The sequence below is a fragment of the Leptonychotes weddellii genome, chromosome 5 (assembly GCF_054177405.1).
Source record: "Leptonychotes weddellii isolate Sample4059 chromosome 5, ASM5417740v2, whole genome shotgun sequence".
In the NCBI taxonomy this organism is placed as follows: domain Eukaryota; kingdom Metazoa; phylum Chordata; class Mammalia; order Carnivora; family Phocidae; genus Leptonychotes; species Leptonychotes weddellii.
The window spans coordinates 53,021,561-53,047,885 of NC_138373.1; the positions used below are offsets into that span (position 1 = coordinate 53,021,561).

Genomic DNA, 26,325 nt, shown 5'->3' on the forward strand with positions numbered 1-26,325 from the left:
CCCTAAATAGACGGCCACTTCCTACAGAGCCATGGCCCCGTCTATTGGATAGACTGCCTATGTGACCCCATTCTTTCCCAATAACAGAACCCAGATGTATTTATGAGAGTAGCCAGACCCTTGCCCCAGTCCCAGAGGATGAGTTGCTCTAAATCAGACACGGTTTGCTCCTTCCCCTTAGCCAGCGACTGGCCTCCCCTGGTGCCCAGCTCTGGCCACAGGACATTTATAGAAGTCTTCCTAGCAGTGTTCCTGGTGTTTCTGGGGCAAAGGGGAAAGACTTGCTGGCTCAGCCCTTTGACACTTTTCTCTTCCACCTTTCCCAGTCATAGGGATGCAACAGCCATGAAGTCATCACAAGGCAATAAGTCACCATACTAATGATGACAAAGCAGAAGGAAAGGAACCTGAGAGCCTGAGAGTATCTACCATACCAAGACTGGACCCTTTACCTCCACACTTCATTATGTGAGAATGAAAAATCCCACCTATATGTTAAGCTTCTATGTTAGGGTCTTCCTGTCACTGGTGGCCATCTGCACTCATGACCAAGATACTATCCAAGTTACTTTCTAATAGGAAAAAAAAAAAAGGTGGGCAAAGTTGATGACTTAATACTCAGTAAGACACCCCAAATATTTACCTTCTGCTCTGACCACACCCATTAATCCCACCATGTCTCAACTACAATTAGAGTTAAATCAGTTCGGTGATGCTTTCTCCTCTTAGCCCAGTCTCTTTCACTTGGTATGACAGTAGCTAATGGCTGACCTTGGATGACAGATGTAGAAATGTCTGAGGATATTTCCTTTTACAGGTACTCTTTTTTTTTAAGATTTTATTTATTTATTTGAGAGAGACAAAGAATGTGAGCAGGGGTAGGGGCAGAGGGGAAGGAGACAAGCAGATGACCCACGGAGTGGGGAGCCTGACATGGGGCTGGATCCCAGGACCCTGAGATCATGACATGAGCCAAAGTCAGACACTTAGCTAACTGAGACACCCAGGCGTCCCTCCTTTTCCAGGCACTCTTAACCAAAAGTATCGAGAAAATCTTCTGTCAAATGGAGCCATATTGGCTCAATGGATCGAACTCTGGAAGAGAGAACAGCAGTCCCCTCACTCTGTGGTGATGGGGCGGAGGACGCTCCAAGCTAAGGCTGCTATGCCAGGTTCTCTTAACACAATCAGAGCTCTCTCTGGAGGGATAGTCGTGGAATCTGATGCTTTTAGCACTGGAAGGATTTACCCACAACAATGTTCATTTGCCTGGAAAATATTCTTTTTGCTGCCATGCGAGTGAATACCCTCAAAGGGGTTGAACCAAAACACTGGGTCACAAGCTTCATGCAGATGTGGCCAAACTCACTCTGCAGACACTCTTGATGCCTAATTTATAAGAAACACACAAAAATATCTCCTTTAACCTAATATGTTCTACGACCACCTGACAAAAGGCTACTAGATCCATGATTCTGATGGCTCAATATAGTTAATAGGCTTGACTTATTCAAGGAATTCATTAGATAGTTGACCAATAGGCCCAGAGAGAGAGAATATCTGGGGGAATAAAAAGCATTATGTGGTTAACAGAAAAATAAAAGAGGCGACCTCAGAGGACCAGGTAATTTGGGAGAGTGAGTTATGCAGAGGGAAACCAGGTAGAGCAAAAAAAAAATGGAAAAATGCCTCACACTGATGCCCCATAGTGAAGCCACCTGACCTGAAAAACATCCATTTCTTTCTAGGGAGAACTGTAAGTCCCTGGACTTATTTCTAGATCATTCCTATGCAACATTAGTGACACAGTCCACAGTACTATATGTGGGGCGCCTGGCACACAGCAGAAGAGGAACAACACGATGATGGCCAAGGTCTGGGAGTCGGGCAGACCTTGTTTCAAATCCCAGGTGTGTGGCCCACTAACTATATGGTTTGGTGAACAGAACATGAGGCCGCTTCTCACGGCTTCAAGGTGAAGACCCGTGCAGACCAGGCAAACAAGACACCAAATTCACCTGAGGACGTGGGCTACAAACAGATTGCCTTCAAACAGACAAAAAGGCTCAGGTAAACACACAGATGCCCCTCTGGGATACAAGGGATTGGAAAACAAATGAACAGACCTGAAGGTTTGTCTTTAAGTTTGAGACCCGGGAAAAGGCCCTTGCACTAAATGAAACGTGGGCACTAACTGAGGGGAACCGTCAGAAGCAGGAGAGGGCCTCAACTGGAACTCCCATCTAATTCCCTGGAACCATTCGTCCACTTCTACATCGGTTTCCGCTCCGTGACTGCCGCAACTCAAATACACATTTTAGACAACCATCTAATAAGGCAGACAATAGAACAGACGTGAGAACTTCCAATGTAATTTCATCAGCTCCATATAAAAACACCGATGACGCTGACCGTGGATAAAGCAGTTTGTACTTAAATACCTTTTCAACCAAACTTCGAAAACCTAGAAAATCTATTGGGTCCAGTACATAAAGTCCTTCCAGAAAGTGTAAATTAAAATTTGTTTTTAGAATGATGGTACAAACTCCTCTTTTCAGTTTTGTTTTAGAGACAAGAAGTCCTTGTTCAGACTCTTCATTGGTAAATATAAAAATTCCAAAAATTAAAAAAAAAACCAGTATCTTAAAAAGTATGGAATTCTATTTTGAAAGAAAAGGTGAACACGTACACAGATATAAATTAGGCCACAATCTGTGATCTAAATATTTAAGTACAGAGATTCTGCCATGCAGCATAAATCTATAATAAACAGAAATTACTCCCATGCATTTGATTTCTCCTACATGGGAGAGGACTAACAGGGCTTTGGCTTTGCAAAATGGTAAAGGCCATGCCCCTCACCATAAGGTTGGTTTTACAGTCACTGAAAAATGATCTTATCCAAAACAACTCCAATAAAATCACCTACTCACTGAAGTTGCCACTTCAGTTCCAATGGTTTATATAATATACTTTAGCTCATCCACAATTACCCTTTAATAAAAAACATAACAACGCTGGAAGAGGTACTATTTCTGGAGTTATGAAACTTCAGGTTTTAAATAGTAGCATTCCCATTACCAATATTAGTGTAATCAATAACAGTAAAGCTAAGATAAACTGTGCAAGGAAATATACAGAAAGAGCAAACACAGCAGAATGGCTAAGGCCAAGAGGGCTTTGTGTTCAATCCTTTTCCCCACTGCTTAACTGTGTGACCCAGGCAAGATACTTAACCTCTCTGAGTCTTTGTTTCTTCACCTCTAAAATGAGAAAAACAGTGGAACCCATCTTAGAAGCTGCAATGCCTGGCACATAGTCCTCGATAAATCTTAACTAGGCTGATGTTACTGTTGTTGTCATCATTCCATCACTATTATAGTTTACAAAGAACTTTCACATGCAGTAGCTTAGAACTCTCAATAATAGCACAAAGAAATACTCCATTTAAAATTCAATTACATTACACGTCAAATATATGGAAAGAGTATGATTCCCACCATCCTCTGGCTCTTTCTGACAAGCCACAAGGAGACAGAGGGTCATATATAAAATGTTACTGGATGGATACAAAAATAATTTACAGATGTAGTAGTTAATAAACACGAACATCTCTTGAGTGCTCACAATGTTCCAGACAGTTCACTAAACATTTCAGATGTGTTACCATTACTTAAAGAAACTGTAATAGATGTTGCCCTTGAGGAACTGAGCCCAGTCCCATTACATAACCTGCCCCAACGTTACTGTTAAATTGATGTAGGCAGGTTGACTTCAGAGAACACGCCGAAGTACCACCCCACTTCCCCGAATTGACGTCCTTTGAAAACAAACATTTGCAAACTATTCTGATCACTTTGCTCATTAACTACAACAGAAACAGCCAGTATTGTGCTCGCTTCTCTACAGACGCAGGCCCTATTCACTTTTCACAAGTCATCTCTCCTCTGCACCGGCAACTCTCTTACAGTCATGTTAATGAGAGCATCTAAATGCTCTTCCCTGGTGAGCAATACTTTTTCCTTGTGCTTCTAGAATTCTAGTTTACCTATTTACTGGTTTACCATTACATAACTACTAGTGTATATATACGTTACATAGTTCTACTATTCTAGGATTCCCCGGAGATAGGATATACACTGATCCCAGTTAATGAAAAAAGTCATGAGAAAAATGCTCCTTTTTACTCATACTGTCATCATCTAATTCAGGATTCTTACCATGCAGTTCAGTAGCCCATGAACCCCAGATTATAAATACATTTTATGTATTTATATACATATACATATATATATACAATATACAAAATTATATTTTTGTTTTCTGGTTTTGAAAACTATTGCATTCATCAGAGTCCTCGAAAAATCCCCGAAATGTTTTTTAAAAAAAAACCATTCATTTAGACAGAGATCCTCCCGAAATAAATTCCATCACCATACAAATTTTAAAAGGCTTTGTGGTTCACACACGGAATGTGCTCTGAAATTTCAATGCTTTATGATTTCTTGCCAGAGTGACGGTGAAATTCATAAGGGACAGCACTCTGGATTAAGACCACGGAGACCTGCTCCTACAGAAATTCTCTGTATAGGTGACCTTGAGGAAATCAACGCAAATTTCTGGACTTAGTTCCATGATCTGGAAAATAATTGTGTTTTAACAGATGATTGCAGGGTTTTCTCCCCAACTCAATGATTCGATGACATAATAGTGCCACACACACAGTAAAAAATTCCTTAAGCCACTTACATCACTAATGAGTTTGGTGCATTTTCTGGCCAATTCCATCCTTAGGTCTTCAATAACAGGCTTAAAAAACACCTGTCCAGAAAAACAAGGAAAGGAAACATTTTTTTCTAAAGATCAACTTAGAGGAACAAATACCCTTCTTCAGCTGGTGTGTTCCCACTCACCGTGTCATTTGCATCTTCTTCTTCCTCTGTTTTTCCCTCTTCCATTTCATCTTTTACATCCTCAAATATAGGGACCCTCATTTTTACTCTACGTATAGAGGTTTTTTTCTTTTCTTTTCTTTCTTTTTTTTTTTTTTTTTTTTGAATTCTCGGGAACAGCCCCTTTCTCTGTACTACAGCACCTTTGAGCTCTTGGGAGTCTCTGGTGTTCTGGCAGAAATGACCTTGCCCAGGCCTCATCCCTATTTAGTTCACACTTCACCCTCTTATCACAACTGCGTGTGAGTGGATGGATGGGATTGCAGAGGTCAGCCAGGGCGAGCCTCCCAAGTGGAAATACCACTCCAACGGGCAAAATTCAATTTTGTGACCTTTTAAAGTCAACATTCTCTAAACTGGGTAAGCAATCCAAAAGAGACCATTTATTTATATTTCACTAATTTAATTCATTCATAAAATAGTTTGAGAGAAACTTAAAGATTGTGGGAAAAATGACTCCACTATAACACTCAAGATAGCACAGCCCAAAGCCTGTTATCTCAAAGACTTCTCAACTCCATCTAAATAAAGCTTTTGCTGGGACGTCAGACATATCTCGGATTTGGTATAGTGAATCCAGATCATTGAAACCTAAGTTAAATTTTTTATGAGACAAACACATACTTCTCACATTCTAAAAGGTACTAACTTTAAATTAGCTGATTAAAGGCTAGTAATTTATTATGAAAAGCCCTTTGAACCACTTCAAAGAATCTATTCTGAGTTAATTATGACTGTTAATCTTATATTGCTATTGTATTATTTTAATTGTAAACATCATTAAACATGAGAAGTTGCAATTAACATAGGTTGATATATCATTTAAGAATTCTAGAAACATCATTGTTTCAAAAAATAATAACCATGCTCTTCCAATTCTGCCCATTGTGTCAATTTTTATAAATTCACTAGCTTTTATATTATAAAATATTCACTCTTTATATAATCCTCAATGTGTACTGCATGCCTGGAAAAGTTTGGAAAAATATTTATAATGTAACATGTGTCATCAGTTATATAATTAAAAATATATTTCTCAAAAAATCCTTTATTGTCAACTTAGGCAATAACAAGGGTCTATGCAACTCATAATTTGTCATTATTGATTTTCTTCTTAACTGCCTTGGCCTTACCTAAACTAAAAATTCTGACAAGAAAAATATTCTAACATCTATATGATATAGATTATTCCTCAAATTGTTTTCCATGAGGCTAAAATTCCACAGAATACTCTGGAGGGGGAAGGAGGTTTCTTAAGCAAATATGTTTGGAAAAACCTGTATATTCATCTCTACCCCTATGACTTAGAGATCCACATGGCATAATGACAAATCAGAAACTCCAAGAAGACCCACAACCAAGAAAACTGGTTAGGTTTTCTTAATCCAGCATTTCTGAAACATGAAATCCTATTCATCTAATCTAATCTTATCTACCTACTTACCTACCATTTTTTAATGATACCCGATGCTCCAGAAAATTAACATTCTTCTGTGAAGTATTACTTAGGGAAACATTATCCTACTCTGAAAAAATAATGTATTCTAGAATAGTTGTTGGTCTTTTCATGAGATGATTTTTGATACAGGCTAACTTAATGGCATCACATATCCTGCTTACTAGCAAAATGCCAAAAAGAAGTCCCCAAGGGCGCTGAATTTGGAAACCTTCACTTTTAAAGTAACAACTATGTTATTTTAAACATAGCTGTGTAGAGAATTCTACAAGGAATCTCTCTGCACATTATATTTGTTCCATAAGGGAGCAGAATGTCTGACCTCTGTTTCCCTCAAGTCTTCTGCCAAAAGACTGTTCTAATATTCTACAGAAGATCTATCACATAATCTTTATTTGGAAAAAGGGAAGAGCAATTTCTGTAAGCTTTTCTATCAAACTTCTAGAAGCATGAGGAGAAAATTTCACCAAAGCTGCTTCAGATGACTTGTGTCGCTCATGGTGACATCTAATCCCATAGTGAGTTACCTTCAGTGAACTTCAACGGCTGCTTTTCCTCATTTCCCATCATGTAATATGTGCTTATTGACTCTCCACTGTGCTGGAAGAAAATAACCTGTTGAGATTATACACAGAAGTTCTGAAAGCAAAACCAAACACCATACGCAAGGTAAACACACATTTTCCATTTGTGGATTTTAGAGTCAAAATTTTAAACCCAGAGGGATCCTTAAGAAATCAATCTTACTAAAAGCCCTCTCTTTTACAGAGGACAAAATTAAGACCAAGAGAAATTAATTATTTGTCTCATTCACAAAGTTACTCAATGGAATACCAGGACCAAAACTTAATCAGAGCTTTATGTTCATTCATTTAAAAAAGCGTTGCTATGTCAGACACTGACTGTGCTTGGTGCTGGGGATGTAATGGTGAATAACCATAGTCTGTGCTAAGATAAGGCAGGAAAAAAAAAAAAAAAAACATCATTCAAGACGTGCTGGATGAACCCCTTAATGGATTGTTCGGCAAGCTACATACATTATTTCTTCTGATTGAATGTATCTTCTTTTGTTTTCCTCTCTCCTGTAAGTATGATATAAAATTCATGTAAAGTTTTCTTGAAAACATTTTAAGCCTTGCACTTTATCACAGCAAAGCTCTCTTGTCAGTAGCTCCCAGATGCAACTTGGGAAATAAGAAGAAAACTCTTCATGGATAGCTATCATGTTTCAAAATTCCCTATTTCCCTCTTTTTTTTTTAACCAAGTTAAATGTCATGTTTAATATATATCTTCACTTTGGGGCACCCAATAAGGGAATATCTCCAGTATAACTGCCAATCCCTTTTGCTTATTGTGTACTTTATGTATGTTGCCTACCTCTTACTTTAGTACTCTACCCGTGCCCTCATACTGAATGAGACCAACGTGGGGATCACATTATTTATGGCAAGACCCTCGACTTCCCTCTATGACTCTCCCACATCTTCTAGGGCAAATTTTTTAATCCCTCTCCACCCTAATTCTCCATAGTTAAAGAGAAAAACCAAATTGCCAGAAGTTATTAAAAGCAAAGCAGTTAAAAAATAGCAAAGCTTCTCATAAACACAAGATTTGTCAACTGTCCAACAAAGTTATACAGTTCCAGGAAAAGCACTTGATATGAAAGGGTCTTCTCATTTCACCGGGTAAGACTCTATAATATCAATATGTGTTTAAAGGCCAGAAGAGCCTCATACAGCCTAACAGCCTAAAGATAAGGGCTAACTTGCATATTACAATACAGAAGTCTTTTTTTTTTTTTTAAGGTTTTATTTATTTGAGAGAGAGAGAGGGAGAGGGAGAAGCAGACTCCCCGCTGAGCAGGGAGCCCGATAGGGGCTTGATCCCAGGACTCTGGGATCATGACCTGAGTCGAAGGCAGACGCTTAACCGACTGAGCCACCCAGGTGCTCCCAAAAGTCTTTAATCTGTTTAGAGTTTGATGTTTTTGTGTAAGCAAATGTATTTCCATAGCAACTGCCAGGTCCCAGGGGTGATTCAGGTCTTGGGACAGAGCCCCTGGCCAAGGAAACTCCTGTGTACGAACAACACCTGTCCTGCAGTGTTCCCCTGTCTGCAGGGCTCTTAAGGTCATGTGCAGTAAGAATTGCCCAGATTGTGATCAATGTTTCATACTTATATCACTTTTTCCTCTTTTCTTGATAGTGATAGAACATGTGCTTTTTGCCAACATGGTGATGAGAGACTTGCAAATGAAAATCCATAATAATTAAAATAGATGGAGAGTCAGTTCTGAGTTGAGGGAAAACTTCCAGAGATAAACTGAATTTTTCCATCTTAGGAATCAATTCAAGATTTCTTATTACAAAATATTCCCTCTGAATGGTTAGGTGAGAGAGGAATTAGTTCATCTGACTTGTTTGCCTGTCTTGGCAGTCTTTCATAGACTTGTTTTCAGTTGCCTGGGTTTTTTCTTTTCTTTCTTTCTTTCTTTTTTTTTTTTTTTTTTTTTTTTTTTATGACTACCTCCCAGAAGTCTCAGTTGAACCCCTGGTCGTTTTACTTCTGCCTCACATAGTTCCAGTTTGGCAACTGTCCAAAAGAGAACTTTACTGGTAGATGAGGGGATGAAATTGTTTCTTCAAACCAGAAATGTATGCTCTCTTGGGCAATTTGTCTTCTTTATAAAAGACAAGAGCTTCGCTTAATATTAGCCCAATCTATTTTTACAATTTACATTCATTAAGCCCATCTTCTCCTTTTTAATGGTCGTTTCATTACTGTTTGTTAATTAGAAATCAAAAGAATACAAAGCAACCTGAATAATTGTCACCATTACTAATTATGCCATTAAAATAAGATTTAATAGAATGGGGTTTTTGGGGCGCCTGGGTGGCTCAGTCGTTAAGCGTCTGTCTTCGGCTCAGGTCATGATCCCAGGGTCCTGGGATCGAGCCCCACATTGGGCTCCCTGCTCGGCGGGAAGCCTGCTTCTCCCTCTCCCATTCCCCCTGCTTGGGTTCCCTCTCTCGCTGTGTCTCTCTCTGTCAAATAAATAAATAAAATCTTAAAAAAAAAAAGAATGGGGTTTTTTTTGTATTCATAATCCTGTTTTCACAAGTAGAGATCCTGTTCACAAACGAGAGCTATATATCTAAACTGGTATTGGAGGAGGAGAACAACAAGAAACTGCAAATCATTTTTGGCACAATTTCCGGGTCAGGTGTGGTTGGGATGCCAAAATCAAAAGTATTGTTCCAGATGTATTGACTGAGGGGCATGTGTTCTCATTCAGAGTCCACATTTACATGAGCATCCAGCGAACTGAAGGACTTTGATTTAATTCACTGCTTACTTGAGACATTAGTTCAGTATGAACAACAGTGAAGCTCATACAGTCACTTCCACAGGCCTTCCTGCTGGGAGAAGCCCAAGGTCTGAGTGGCCTCTGTAAGCCTTGTAACCAGAACCAAAGGGTCAGGCTCAATCAAACAGCTTGGCTATACCAAAAAGTATCCCTTTCCTAGAATTTCGTGTGAGATGTGTCAGGAAGAATTGTTAAAGACTTTGAAACTGGCAAAAAAAAAAAAATTTACCTCCTGTGTTATCTAGTGTTACCTTCTGGGTAATTTGGCCTTTTGCTGTCTGAACTGCCTCATGAAACCATAAAATGTTAAAAACTGGTAACAATGCTAATGATGCTTTATCCATACAAATGCAAATTAATTGTGTCCTGGGGAAAAGCAATTGATTACTGGTCCTGTCAATAGAGCTTTTTGCCTTTATTTCTAAATTCATTTCAGCAATTCCTTATTACTCATTCTCCAAATTCACCTTTGAACCAATCTTAACTTCTTACTGGTGCCCTCATTCACTAATGAGTTAAAATATTTGTCTTTCATGAGAATCGTGATTTCACCATTTTTTAAAAAAAAATATCCTTTGGGCGCCTGGGTGGCTCAGTTGGTTAAGCGACTGCCTTCAGCTCAGGTCATGATCCCAGGGTCCTGGGATCGAGTCCCGCATCGGGCTCCCTGCTCTGTGGGGAGCCTGCTTCTCCCTCTCCCACTCCCCCTGCTTGTGTTCCCTCTCTCTCTGTGTCTCTCTCTGTCAAATAAATAAATAAAATCTTTAAAAAAAAAAATATCCTTTAACAGATAGAAATGCTTTAATTATCCTTTAATTATTGCTTTCCTTCAACATTTGGCAAAAGTAGAAAAGAAGTTACCACCGGACAAAGCACTCGGCTCTCCACTGTGAAATACAGTTGTAACAATGTTTGGTGTTTATTGAAATTAGCTCTTTGTTGTGTTTTGTTCTCAGGTCTGATTTCGCTTGACTATTGGCAAATGCCACATGTGTGCTTTTATATACGTACATTCTCACACAACACACAAACACACACACACCATACACACACATACACACATGCACACACACACACAACACATACACATGCACTGGAGCAGAGTTAATTCACCACAGCTGCCAGTTAGTTCCCTCTTGAAAAGCATACAAGGCCTCAATAAATGCAAAGACTTAATTACTTCTCACATCTGGAAAAACTTGAATATGAGAGTGGATTTATTGAAGAAGCTCTTTGCTTGGCTGTCAACACCATATCAAGAGCCAGAGAGAGCACGCGGGCTTGATCACTGTTGGCAATTCTTTAACTCTTCAGAGATAGATGTCCTATCAATTAATTCATAACATGTCCTAAGCAGGGACAAGATTTATGAATTTTATGAAAACACGGGGAAGTAAATGATTTCCTAGTGGTTTATGGAGAAAAGCTGTTTTTGTCATGTTTTCAGGGGGAAAAAAAATCAGGTTTTTTTTTTTTGTTTTTTTTTAGATTTTATTTATCTACTTGACACACAGAGAGATAGCAAGAGCAGGAACACAAGCAGGGGGAGTGGGAGAGGAAGAAGCAGGCTCCCCGCGGAGCAGGGAGCCCGACACCGGCTTGATCCCAGCACCCTGGGATCGTGACCTGAGCCGACGGCAGATGTTTAACGACTGAACCACCCAGGTGCCCCTCAGATATTTTTTAAAATGAGAAAATCCTCAAATTCTAAGCAAAGAAGGGAAGGTTTGGGGGTTGTAGAGCACATTAAAACAGACAGCCATTAGAACAATAATTTACATAAACACATGCAAAGCTAGACGATTTTGCCCCTTTTGGAGAGAGTGTAATGATGTTCCTTAAAGGGAAATTGGGGAGTTACATGAGCTCATAACAAGAAGATTTAGTAGAAACCAAGCAATGGGCAGATCTCCCCCTAGAGAGGATATTTAAGCCAGAATTGGACAGAGTGATGGGGTTTAGGGAATGCATCCAAAGAGCATTTGCAAAGACCCAGAGACAAGAGTTGGAGGAACCAAAAGTTCAATGTCACTGGAGAATACAATGGAGAGAGAAGAGGACAGCAGAGGGACCTCAGGGGACAGACTGATGAAGTAAATGGGCGGAAATCACTTATCCTAACACAAAAAGCTTAAGCCAGTTTGAACCATGAATCCTTTACAAGCAACACAGTTCCTGGTCAATTAACTGCGGAAACAGCACCTTTACACCTCCTCTATTCCCTTCATATGCCTCGGATTTAATTTTTACCCCTTCATTTTACCATTAGCCAATTTAAATACACTGTGTATCTGGAATTCATGAAAATTCATAGTGAAGAAATCACTTCCAGGTTTGTTAGTTTAAGGAAGAAAAATATTCAAGGGAAATACATGTGTGTTATATATCCCCCCAAATAAATGGAATTTATGTTAAATGTGTTTAAAACACAAATTTCACACTTCCACATTTCTACAATTACAAGTTTATTATTGGAATGCACCTATTTTTTTCTACTCTTTCCTAAATAAATATCAATGTTTCAGCAGAAACCTTATAGCATCCAATTACTATACCTATGTTCACTAAGGATTTGTTTTATCCTGAAATCATGATTTTTTTTTTAAGATTTTACTTATTTATTGAGAGAGGGAGAGAGCACACACAAGCCAGGGTGTGGGGAGGGGGAGAAGGAGAGGAAGAAGCAGACTCCCTTCAAAGCAGGGAGCCCAACATGGGGCTCAATCCCAGGACCCTGAGATCATGATTTCACCATAGTTGTAAGCCAGAGAAAAAACACAACTGATCCTCACAAATTCAGAACTTTTGAAGCTCTAATTTCTGCTTCTTTCTTATTCCAATTGTTTCCATGGATGTATAACTCAAAATATAACATAATACCAAAATAGGATCATAGTTAAAGCAAATCCATAATTAAAACAGCTGTATAGTGATGTTTTAAAACAATTGGTACCCTTTGAATAGTGAGGACTAGTTGAACATATATTGGGGGTAATTTCTGAGTACTTTACCTTCTTTATTACTTAATATGTGTGTGTGTGTGTGTGTGTGTCTTCATTTATTTCACCATGCACCAATATTTTTGTGTGCATTCTATGGGCCAGGCACTATTTTAATCTCCTCAGATAATCAATGAACAAAACCGATAAACATCTCTACCCATCTCTCCTATAGCAATCACATATTCGTTCATCAAATATTGATTGAGCATCTACTTTATGCCATGAGCTGTAATAAGCATTGCATCCTGGGGGTATTTCAGATACTGAATATACATATGATAGTCAATATTCACTAGTATATTCAGTGAAATATATGAATTTTCTTAGACTATGATAAAATTTGTTGGACTTATAAAACCTACATTTCAAGAAAGTAGCAGCACGTTTTAAAGATTTTCTATCAATGTTCAATTAATTTTATAGATGTCTATTTTCTATCGTATTTTATACTTTATACCTATACATGGTTTTCTCCATCCTTTTTTTTTTTCCTCAAACTGTGTGTGTGAAGTTTTCCTTCATAACCCCAATATGTTTGGCATATTTTTTATTTGCTCCTAAAGTAGCATCCCTCAGGCAATGGTTACCTGTGATGTTTTAACTATTTCAGAAATCATTCTCTGGAGCAGCTCTGTCTAATAGAAATATAATGTGACCTACATATGTAATCTTAAATATTTTAGTTGCCACATTAAAAAAACATATCACATTGATTATAATGATATAGTTGATTCAACTCAATTTATCCAGAATATTATCATTTGAACAGGTGATCAATATCAAAAGGACTGGGATATTTTACATTTTTTTATACTGTCTTTGAAATCCAGTGTATTTTAATCTTACATTTCCAGTACATCTCAATTCAGATGAGCTCTTAGTGGATAGTGATTATCCAATATGCACAGTGTAGCTGTATGTAATGTCATAAGACTGTAAATCATTAGCTCTTTTTCATTTTGATTGTATATACCTTAAATGTGAAAAAGATACATTTAATATTAAACTTCTTAAGATGAGAATTTCAGAATCCTAATAAGCAAGCAATAAAAATTGCAATCTAATTTCATTTCCAGACCTATTTAAATCAGAGTCCTCTGTATGGGAATGTATTTTATTAAAGGTTTAAATTGTTCTTATAAATAATGAATTAACTCTTTAAATGATGTTTTAATTAACTTCACCAAAGGTGTATTTTCAAAATGCTATCTTGTTTCATTAATGAGAATGACATATTTAAAGCCCCAGCAGTTTTCAGGATAAATATTCACTCTTTAATTATCTATCTAATAAATAGATGATTATATGAGTGAATAATAGATATTCACTCTTTATTTCTCTACCTAAATATAAAAAAGTCCAAACAGTGAAATATCCTCCATTGGTCCTCCCATTTTGAACTCATATAACCCAATTTAAAACACACCAGCAACTGCTTATCAGTTGGGCTAGGTAAATCCTTTTTAAACCATGTTATAAAGCAGTATTACAATAATACTTTACTAAAGAGACTGATAGATCATTTAAAGAAGCTAAGTGTTTTACTGAAATGAGATTTTTTTTCTATTAAAAACTTTAAATTTTCAAATTCTCAACAGAAAAGCCCTTGAGCAACGAAAGGAAACAGTATCTTATTTCTGTTCCACAGAGGACCCAGCTTCTTTTCTCCATGGAACCAGCAAAAGTGGATATTTTGTAACTGCTAGGATCTTCAATAATATCTAAATGCAATGAAGTGCTTTGAATCAAAATTACTGTTACATGAAGTGATATCCAAGGACTTGATTTATAATTGTGTTATTCCTCACCCAAGCTCTGCTGAAAATTCTGGAGAAAGTTAAACTTTATACAAAAATGGAAGGCAGTCAAAAACTCTTAGAAGCTCCCTGCTTGGTACTAGGAGAGGGCACAGAAGGGTGACCACTGTATGCCAAGCACGGTGACAGTGGGCTCTACATATAAAATCCCATTTAATCCTCACAACACCCATTTTACAGATGAGACACTGGGACCGGAAGTGGATAACTTGTCCAAGTTCTCACACTAAGAGATTCCAACTCAGGTCTATACTGTTTCAATCTGTGTAAAATCTATGGACACATAGAACAATAGAACACTCAATGACTTTTATTTCTTCCTGGTAGTGATATTATTATTATTTTCTATCATCTTTTTCAATTTCCAACTACCAAGGAATTGATTTAAAGGAAGAGTAATTGTGGTATGGGGACAATTGGATTCCTACAATTGGCAAAAATAAAAACTCCCCAGGAGTCAGAAGTGATGGTAAAGCAGGTAATAATGAAGCATTCAGAGCATCCTGGACCTGGCAGGAACCTAATTTGAGAAACTTTCCCGATTTTTATTAATTAATGGAAGATGTATAAGCAGTAGTAAGCTGGAAAATACTTAACAACCATCTCCCCCAGAGAAGAAGGGAAGGAAGGGAGAGAGGGAAGGAAGGAAATGAGGGAGGGAGGGCGGGAAGGAAGGAATGGATGGCTGAGTACAATTGGCTCAGATGAGCTGACATGAGCCAGCAACACAAAACACTGTAAGTAACAACAATTAAGGCCTATATCGCATAGTATATGGACCAAGGGCTGCCAGTCAACCTGAGAAATTAATCTTCCAAATTTTAAAATAGGCATTTCAAGATACAGTTATACCCCTAGTGCTATTCTGTTCTGTAACTGTACATTGATGAAATCACACTAACAAATAAGATTTCAAATCTATTTGAATAACACTTTTTCTCTACTGATCACTATGTCCTGCGATCATAAAGTCTGTGTTGTGGTACTCTTAAACACAATTCAAATGCATAGAAGATATTGCACACACAAATGAAGGAAAGGGAGTGGAGAATAATTTAAAAGGAAGATTTTACTGCCTTTAAGTAGAGCCTACCCTTTCTACATAGCTGCCTTGACAGCCAAAAAGATTTGGTGAGTTTTCTTTTAAAAGGATTCAATGAGTAACAGCTTAAACAGTATGGAGTTTCTTCAAAAAATAAAAATAAAAGAAGAAATACCGTATGATCCAGCAATTCCACCTCTGGGCATTTATCTGAAAGAAACAAGAAACACTAACTCAAAAAGATCTGCTCATGTTCACGCCAGCATTATTTACAATGGTCAAGATATGGAAACTACCTAAGTGTCTATTGAATGGATAAAGAAAATGTGGTATGTATATATATACAATGGAACATTATTCAGCCATAAAAAGGAAGGAATCCTTGCCATCTGTGACAACATGGATGGATCTTGAGGATGTTATGTTAAATGAACTAAAATAAATAAAATACCAGAGAAAGACAAATACCATATGATCTCATTATATGTGGAATCTAAAAAAAACAAAGACAAAAAACCCACACCAAACCAAGCTCAGATTACTGGTAGTTGTCAGAGGCAGGCTGTGGGGCATAGGTGAGTTGGGTGAAAGGGATCAAAAAGTATCAATTTCCAGCTAAAAAATAATAATTCACAGGGATATAATATATGGCATGGTGGCTATAGATAATAACACTGTATTGTGCATTTGAAATTTGCTAAGAGAGTAAATCTTAGAAGGTTTCATTACAAGAAAAAAATTTTTTTGTAACTGTATGGTGATGGATATTAACTAGACTTATTGTGATCATTTCACAGTGTATACAAATATTGAATCAGCATGTTCTACACCTGAAACTAATATAATGTTATATGTCAATTATGCCTCGATAGAAATTTTAAAAAACACTAAAAATTCAGAATATTGCAAGTATTCGTCAAAAATGGTGTGATAGTAGTGACTTTCATAGCATGCATTCCCTGATTTACACATAACTGATAAAGATAATTTGCCAAAAACTGAATTCTCTAGACTTATACTAGGAAAAATTCATCCCAAAATATAAGGACAATAATAACTGTGGTAAAGAAATGCTGGTCTTACATGCGCTCTGGGCTGAAAATTCAAAGTTCATTTGACAAGATCATTTATTTTTTAAATGTATGAGTTCTGGCCATTTCTTGTAAATTTATTTTTAATGCACAGAATAGCAACTTTCAAGGTTTTCTATGACAAACTGTCCAATAAAAGTGAACTCTTTAAAGAGTAATCACATTATGAGGGTCTCTTTTGTGTCAAAATTTTTACTTAAGTATAAAGTTTGCTGTAAAGGAGGTATTTTGCTGACAAATTAACAAAGTAGCAAGGACACCTTTTTTCAAGATTTTAAGCTTGATACCAGACCACTATTATAACCCTATGAAATAATTTTTCTACAGAAAGATCACTACATGTGCATCTGATCAAGGCTGTACTTGGTTCCTTATTTTAAGATTTAAAATCACTACATATGTATTTCCTTTGATAATTCTTTATGATATTTACTTTCTCTTGTACAAATAGTCATGAGTTAGGGAAACTTCGGATTTTAATTCGATCAGAATAAATAACTAAATTGTATTATCCTATATTAAAATATTCACATATATGGATTTTTTAAAAACTTATTACAATAGCTTTAGATTTGCTTATTAACAAACATTATAAGATTTTTTTTTAGAGATCATCTGATTGCCAATTAAGTGTGGCCAAGTCAAAATACAAAAGCTCCTGGAAAGGGGTAAATTATCTATATGATAAAATCAAATTTTCTGGGATAGAGTTGCAAAAGACTTTATTATAAAGAAAATTATGCACAGTTTTATGCTTTCACAAGTGCTTTATTTAACGTATATTTTTTATTATACTTTAAATTCAGTATTAATTTCTTTTTTTTTAACTTTTCAAAACACAGCAATAACAAATGTCCTCTTTAAACAAATTGTCTTTGTTTAAATATTCAAAGGTTTAAAGGTTTATGATATAAGGACTAACTAGTTTTCGAAACACCATCAAAAATATATCTTTCACAGTACATTCCAGGCTTTTATGATGTTTCTATTTCGGAGGCAGGATCAGTGATGGTATTTGGAGCCATGTTTGACGAAGATTATAACTGACTCATGAACTATGTTACAGGGAGGTTTCTGCTCAAGTTCTTTCTATTCTACTAAAAAAAGAACACATGCCTGAGATTATATTCCACACTGAACTGATAACAGAACATTACGCTGTTTTCTAGTCTGGCAAAAACACCCTGACGGACCAGGCAAGAATGACCAAAGCACAGAAGAGATTAGAAGCCGCTAACATCTCACTGAATGAATCTTAATTCCAGAACCATCATTGGAAAAAGGGTGAAGGCGGGAACACCATGTCCAGTGTGTGGAACGCAAAGAGCACCGGCCACACGAGGAGGAGTCCCCCGATCTGAGCTCGAAACCCCACTCTGCTAGTGACCTGCCCTGGGGTGGCGAGTGTGTCATTTGAAGTCTTTGGTTCTTTATTTTCTCATCTGTCCAGAATTAGATCAGTCTTTCTGGGTTCTGTGATTGTATGTCACCAAATTTATCCATTAATCGCTGGGGTACAAAGAGTTCAAAGATAAAAACGTCATCTGTCAACAAATTCTTTTATCAAATCATTTTGGGTTTTGATAACAGTGGGAGTGAAGTAAGCTGTATTGGATAGTAGACACTGTGCTAAGTCCCTTACATATCTCATTGCACATGCATCAACTCTCTAGAAAGTAAATACTGTCAGAATCCCCACACTGAAGCTCAAAATGTAGAGTAATTTGCTTAAAAGTAACATCAACAGGACTGGAACCAAGATCTTCAGTATGTTTACATAGCCCCTCACCACATAAACCCACTGTCAGTTTCCAGAACTGTGATGCTATGCAGTTGAAATCTACTTTCAAAAATCGCCCTTTGTGTTTGACTACAGGTCAGAAACCAACCAGGTATGACCGAATGGCTAATAAAGCATAGGATATTTATAAAACCTATTCCCATATACATCAATTTGTTTTTAACTGTTACAAAGAAACAGCCTTTAAACAACCACAGGGACATTTTCATAGTCTAGTCTAAACACTATAGAGTATTAACTCGAGGGATCCATGTATATGAAAGTATAAGTGGGTTCCATGTGCACATAAAATACGGATGAATTCCCAAGGCATGGGAAATCATCAGTGATGTAGCTATGCTGAGTATATTCGTGGGTATGTGTTCCAAAATCGATATAAACATAATCAGTGGGAAATTAAATTCTGATAGAGCCAAGAGTATGGCTTTGAAAAGCTTTTAAGCATTTATCTCCACGATGATCCCATGGGGAGTTCAAGCTTGCTTTTCAAGCAACGGCACTGTCCAAAGCTCTAAAAAGCAGATATTTATCGTACCATTCAATATGTTGTAAGGCTTTCTTGGCAGTTTGACTCAATATGAGAAAATAAAGTTTTTGTGTCATCACAAATGGAGAAGGAAATTGTTATCTTAAGCATTTGTCCCTTTCCTTGTCCCTCAATTTAATTAACATTCTCTCTCAAGGTTATAACAGTAACTTTTCTTATTCTTCACCCTAATAATATTTTAGTTCTGTAAATGTGAATGTGAACATAAAAAAATAAAAACCACTTTTTCAAAATAAACTACATGACCAACACAACTTTATTTTATAATAGTTCTGTTTAATATTTTCAGTTGTATTACAACCTCCCAAAGGAATGCTTGGAGACTGGCTTATAAGAAGAGTAAATCGATGGCATTGATATGTTTGAAATACAAATGTATATTGCCCATCTATACAGTATTTTCAAATAATTCAGTATTTGAATCAAAATATCCATACGTGAACTACTATGCATAAATGACTATGTTAGGCATTGCAAGAAATATAAAAACTGAATAAAATCTAGCCTCTCACAGAGATGAAGCAATTAAAGAGTACACTAAAGCCATCAGAGAATTACAGAGAGCTGTGAGGGTTCAGAAGATGGAAGAAATCAGAAATACCAAGGAGACTCTAATCAAGGAACACTGCCTTTGATCCGCACATTATGAAGATGAGTCAGTTTTTCATAAGTGAGAAAAGGAAGGATGGAGGACAGAGCACAAGCAAAGACAGCAGAATAGCCAGACGATGGTCCCCATGAGAAATAAGAGCAGCATGCACAAAGGAGGTGTAGGAGTAAGGAACACTTGAAAGGCAGAATAGGACGGCTGCAAATGTCAAGCCAACCATCTTATATATAATTCAATCAGAAATGTTGTATCTTGAAGTTTTAAGCAGAGGAGTGACCTATAAATCCAATATAGAAAGATTAATCTAGTTGCAACGGACTGACAGGAAAGGGAAGAGAATATCAGAAGATTTCTGCAAAATAGCTCACACCAAAAATAAAGACTGAGACCAGGATCGTGAAGTTGCCAGAGGTAAAGATTTGAGAGACACCAGAAAGATGTAGGCAGAGCAATAGACAAGATGTGAAGAACAAGAGGCTGTTCTAAGGTATTTTGAGTTGTTTAAAGAGAAAGGGCACGGCATGTGGAGTCAAAGGTGGAGTTGTTCAGATGGAGGATAGCCACCAGTTAGGTGTGCATGGTGGTCAGATCAGGGCACTGGCTCAGCTCAGGGACAGGGGCCCGAGCTCAGGGAGCCACAGGCATATCATGGAAAAAGCGAAGAGGACAAGTTTCAAAGGCATCGCCTAAAGAATGGCAAAGTGTCCTCCAAAGGCATTGCTGATGGTTCATGCTATACGTAAGAAAAAAAGGAGTCCTGGGTGCCTGGGTGGCTCAGTCGGTTAAGCGTCTGCCTTCGGTTTAAGTCATGATCCCAGGGTCCTGGGATCAAGTCCCGCATTGGGCTCCCTGCTCAGCGGGGAGTCTGTTTCTCCCTCTACCCCTCCCCCCTGCTCATGATCTCTCTCTCTCTCTCAAATAAATAAATAAAATTAAAAAAAAAAAAAAAAGGAGTACTGTACCCCCCTCAGACAAGGTCTCCTGTGAGACAGGACAAATGTTCTCTTTTCTGTTTTCTTACCAATTCTCAAAAACTAGACTACTTTGTTTTAATGGAATGCTTCATTAAAAATACTTATTGAGACACCATTATATGAGCTAGGAACTTAGAATACAAACAAATTTATTATCTTCCCAAAGGTGCTTTTAAAACTGTTTACAGATTCTCGTCTGGTTATAAAAATGACGGATGTTCACGGTTTACTGGAAATAGCAAAAAGCATCAAAACCAAGTGTTTGAAATACTGCATCAGGAATTGCTGTCAAATTTTATCAAATGCTTTTTCAGCATTAGATGGCTTTTCTTATTTGACTTTTTGATTAATATCAACAGCATATTAATTTTATGATATTAATAGATTTCCTAATATCTAACCATCCTTGCATTCTTGGGTAAAATACTACTTGCTCTTGGTAGATTACTTTTTAAATGAATATGATTTCAGGGGTGCCTGGGTGGCTCAGTCGGTTAAGCGTCTGACTCTTGATTTCAGCTCAGGTCATGATCTCAGGGTCATGAGATCAAGCCCCATATCCAGCCCAGCATGGAGCCTGTTTAAGAGTCTCTCTCCCTCTCCCTCTGCCCCTCCCCCTGAATGCTCTCTCTCTCTTCCTCTCTCTACAAAAAAAAATGAATAAAATTTCATATCATTTGTTTATATAACAATATGTATGTAATAATGCACATTTATGTTCATGACTAGAGTCATTTATGTTCCCATACTGGAGTTTTCCTTGGAGGTTATTTCCTTTTTTGGGTTCTATGCCAATTTATGTTCCTTGAAAATAGGACAGACTCAGTGATAAAGCTACATTAGTCATGCCAATAAATGTACCTGTGTGAACCATGCTCAGGTCCCTGTGAATCACATGACCTGACTATCCGGCCATAGCTCATTAGACCAGGAGCAGACACTGCACCTGGGGAGAGAAAGTGCACTGGCCAGCCAGTGACTTAGAAGAATATGTTTTGTGAGTTTGAATGAGGAGACACTTAGCTGTAGACAATCAGATGGTGATGAGTGCTGGGGCTCTAAGGCCAGCTCGACTCAGGTAGGTGACTGTTTTTCAATCAGATGCTGAGAAGCAGGCTGAGAAACCCTGTGTTCAGAGAAAAGCAGAGACAAAGAACCATACAAACCCTAAAAGAGATGGTGATTTGCTTTCTAACGACTTCACAATTCCCATGAAGTCCAACCTTCCTTGTTGGAACTGTTTTCTCTGAAATTATCCCGTATCCTTCCTATATATCCTTTTTTTTCTTTAGCCATTCCTTGGAATCAAACATCCCTAAGACAATATTAGGGACAGGAGCCTTTTAGAAAGGTAATTATTACATAATATTTTTCAATGTTTTCCTTGGTTATTGTTTTGCTCAGCTTTTCTAATTCCTCTAGCATCGATTTTGGAAGTCTACATATTTCTTTCAAAAATCCATTTCCTTTATATTTTCAAGATTTATTAACATAATGTCCTCTTGTAGATTTTGAATTTAATGATAATCTAATCAGATTCTGAGCTAGAAGAGGTAACTACACATCCAGAAAGATGTTCAAAATTTTAAAGGAATGTATGAGAGAATAAAAATAATGGAAATGGGGATTTTAAATTATCAAGACAACTTTAATAACAAATTTAATATACTCTGATGATTCTAGCTCTCAAGATTTACTTTTTACGTATTTTCTTAATAGAAGTTCTTTATAGTACAGAGCAGGGATCCAATAAATGGAAATACATGAACCTATCATTACAATAATATTTCACAAAAAAATACTTTTAGACAGTTACCTGTACAAAGCACCAGCCTTTGAAAATTTTAAGATTGATGCTTTAAATTGATTCTGTAAGCTAACAGAACATATTTATATCAGAGAGTAAATGAACATTCTATTAAAAACATAATAACTAAAACTCATTTCCAAATGTTATCATAACCTTATCACTTAGTTATATAGCATAGTAAGACATAAAAGACTGTCTTTCTATGATAAATCCTGATTAACTAAGTCATCCCTTATTTCAGAAATAGCTAGCCTTTTATTTCCTACGTGAGAAGTGAAACATAGCGAATCACCAGGTGATTAACCAGTCATCTAGTATGACAAGATGTTTGATGAGTACAGATTACTAAATGTCAGAATTCTAAAAAGACAGGCAAGAATTGTTGCTTATGGAGTTCCTAATTTCTTAGTCTATGTAACCCTGAAATGTAATTGTACTGGAACAGCAACAAAGGAGGGGTGGAAATAGAAGGAAAATCCATTTTATTTTTTTAAATATTGTATTTATTTATTTGAGAGAGAGAGAGCATGAAAGAGCAAGCACAAGAGAGGAGAGGGGTAGAGGCAAAGGGAGAAGCAGACTCCCCACTGAGCATGGAGCCCGATGCAGGACTCGATCCCAGGACCTTGGGATCATGACCTGAGCTGAAGGCAGACACTTAACCGACTGAGCCACCCAGGCACCCCAAAAAATCCATTTTAAATATAAAAAACTTAAAATGTAGGAATATCTAGTCTTATTATGAAATCTTTCTCAGGCAATTCTGAAGAAAACAATTCAACTTTCAAATACTCCCCAAAAGCTTCTAACCTTGTTTAGGTATAAAATGTGTCCCCAACTAAGCTCCTTAAGGCAACAGACTGTTTTATTCTCTGCCACGAGAGTGACAGATCAGTGATATTTAGAACAGGATATATGCATCTTGCACTGCATTGACTTGCAAGAAAAACGATTAGAATGCCAACTAATATTTTTTTTAGTCTTAAAATTTAAAAAAGAAAACTTTACTGATTTATGGATCTACAGTAACACATGTACATAATTTATAAGTAAATATAAAATATCCTGGGGAATAAGATCAGGGATAGGAACGGCATGGTGAAAAAATGAATTCAGTGCACTAAATTATCAATCTCCTGATGACAGGAACTACCCTGGTTTACCCTAATAATCCAATGTATATATAGAATGGAACGATAAGAGCATTAACTTTTTATAAAATTAAAAGTCAGCTTGTGAATCTGAAGTCTACCCTTTTGTTGTCTCCCAGAACAGAGACACATGCAAAATTACCCTTAAAATGTTGCCAGCAAAACACTCCTTTATAGTCACTAATGTAATTTCACACTGGCCTGATGCATTTCATTCACTTCTTTGTTCAAAATGTCCTCCCCACCCTTTCTCCAAGGGAGCAAATATATAATGGCGATAAAGTTTTCATCTTTCTTACTGATATGTCCACTGATGTCACGGCTAAAGTGAATAGTGGGCTGTGTATTGCTGAGCTGGTTGGCAGTTTGAGGCAGTTCAGAAAATGGCTATTTCATTTACTTCTGATTGCACATCAAGCTCCAAACTATTGACAAATTCAGTCACACATCGCCATGTATCGCATATCTCATCTCTATCTAACTCGGAATTTGGATTTGGGAAAGGCTGGAAAAAAATCAAGGTAGTTATGCAAATTTTTATATAAACAAACTTGCCGGGAGGATGTTCAGCCAACATAGGAAAGGAAACTCCCTCTGAACATCATATAAAATGCGTGAACAGCAAACATATCTATAAAATGAATGTGTTTTTCTGTCTCACACTGGTCCCCTCCACAATTATTCTTTTATTATTCAAGACCCTTCTTTGTGTAGATGCCAAGATCTTATGATTAATATTTGAAGACAAAAAAAAGAAAAATATTTTTTTAACTCCCCCCTCTTACAGCCTGGTATAAACAATTTCATTATGTTAAAAGAAAAGTGACACTATAAATGGAATTTAATATGATCATCGAGGAAACAAAGACAATCATTTCTGCTAATGTATTAATAAAATAATAGAATTCAAAATGATCTACACAGAACACAATGAGCACAGTGGTTGAGACACAGGTACCAGGATTAAATGCCACATTAGAATCCAAGCTCCATCATTTACCAGCTCTGGGAGGTTAGCCAAATTACTTAACTTCTGAGAGCCAAGCATCCCTCATCAGTAATACTGAAATAATAAAGATTGCATCCTTAGTTGGATTTTATGACAATGAAGGTCATGTATTTAAACAACTTTGATCAATGCACTTAAATAAGTGCTTAATAAATACTTAATATTATTTCCATTCTCTCAAAACTGTTTCCATTTAACATGATCATAATAAAGCAAAATTCTGGAAATAACTGAACAAAATATTAACATATTTCTGGGGGTCAGTATTCGGATTCTCCAAGTGTTCTAAAATGCCTAAATTATCACTAAAAATAAACTAAATCATGTGTTATTTTAAATATTCAAAACTAAGAAAATATTTTGTGGCAAGAGAAGGCATCCAACTTGGATCTAGGTCCTTGCTAAGAGACCCATATTTTCTGAGAAAATCATATCTTTATGAGAAAATCATGCAATGTGTTAGTTGAGAACATGGGTCCCAGTCCCACTGCTGACCCCTGGGTGATGTTGGATGAGTTTGTATAACCTCTGTAAGCCCTGCTTCCCTTCTTTGCAAAATAAAATAATAAATGTAGCCCACTCATGGGTTATCTTTAAAAATGCTTCCATTTCACACTTTGTTTTTATAAAAACAGGAATCATGTCACCATGACTTCTGCTTAAAGAAGATATTTTTAACACTTATTATAAAGTCTCTATTATTAGAACTGTGTGCTACTGGAGTATTCATACATAAAGTGGGATCAACAGTCCAGAGACAGACCCCAAGTGCATATGATACAGGGCATTCCAGTCAGTGAGGAAAAGGAAGATGCCTTAATAAATAATGTTAGAACAACATGGGAAACAAATATTATTGGATCTAGTCCTCAAGCCTCACTCCAAGATAAATTCTAAATGAGATCTAACTGTAAAATATGAAACTGAGGAAGATCATAGGGAGGGGTTACTTTATATCCTGGGAAACCGTTCCTAACTCAAAATCCAGAACCAATGGGGGAAGAGAATGACCATATAAACATAAATAATCATCTAAAATTTACCCATAAAAATAAAACATTATAAGCAAAATAAAGATAAGTTAGTGGGGGTGGGATGGGTAGTAATTGCAAGAGATTGTGCAGGAGTAACAGCCCCAACAAAAGGAACTTTTAAAAATTCAGAAGGAAAGATCAACAACCCAATATGGACAAAAGATGAACATATGGCCCTCAGCATTGGAAAAGATGCTCAACTTTGCTAATGATAACAGAAATACAAATTAAAACATGAGGCTCCATTTTTTACCTTTCAAATTAGCAAAAACTCCAAAAGTATACAAAATAGTCTGATGGTGAGACTGTGGAGAAATTGGCCCTCTTGTATATTACCGCTGGGAGCACAAAATTATTCAACTCCAATAGCAGTAAACTTTGCAATATCTAGCAAAATTACAGACGCATTTACTCTTTGACCCATTAGTTCCTCTTATAAAAATCAACTCCCAAAAGTACTTGCAAAAAATATGAGATGATATATGTACAAGACTATTCATTACAAGACTAATAACAGCAAAAGACTGGAAATTACCCAAATGTCCATCAACTAGGGACTGGTTAAATAAACTATAGCATTGCCACAAAAAGGAGCCATCTAATGCATAAGGCAGATCCCCATATACTGCTATGGAGTGCTCTCCAGGATACACCAAGAAAG

At 36.9% G+C, this 26,325-nt stretch overlaps 1 protein-coding gene across 4 annotated transcripts in view; it reads right to left on the reverse strand.

The window, feature by feature from the left end:
• The window catches only part of NEBL (nebulette), a 344,799-nt gene that overhangs the window by 103,772 nt on the left and 214,702 nt on the right, over positions 1–26,325 (reverse strand). The window contains exons 1-2 of one of the 4 annotated variants that reach the window (XM_006742882.3): positions 4,914–5,751; positions 4,750–4,821 (exon numbers count right to left, since the gene is read on the reverse strand). The exons of 2 other annotated variants lie outside the window; for them this stretch is intronic. In XM_006742882.3, the coding sequence (XP_006742945.3) occupies positions 4,750–4,821; positions 4,914–5,153 (312 nt within the window). In that variant the 5' untranslated portion in view covers positions 5,154–5,751. Of the gene's footprint in view, positions 1–4,749; positions 4,822–4,913; positions 5,752–26,325 lie in introns of those variants that run through there. One more of the 4 variants, XM_031038623.2, reaches the window with a different exon arrangement.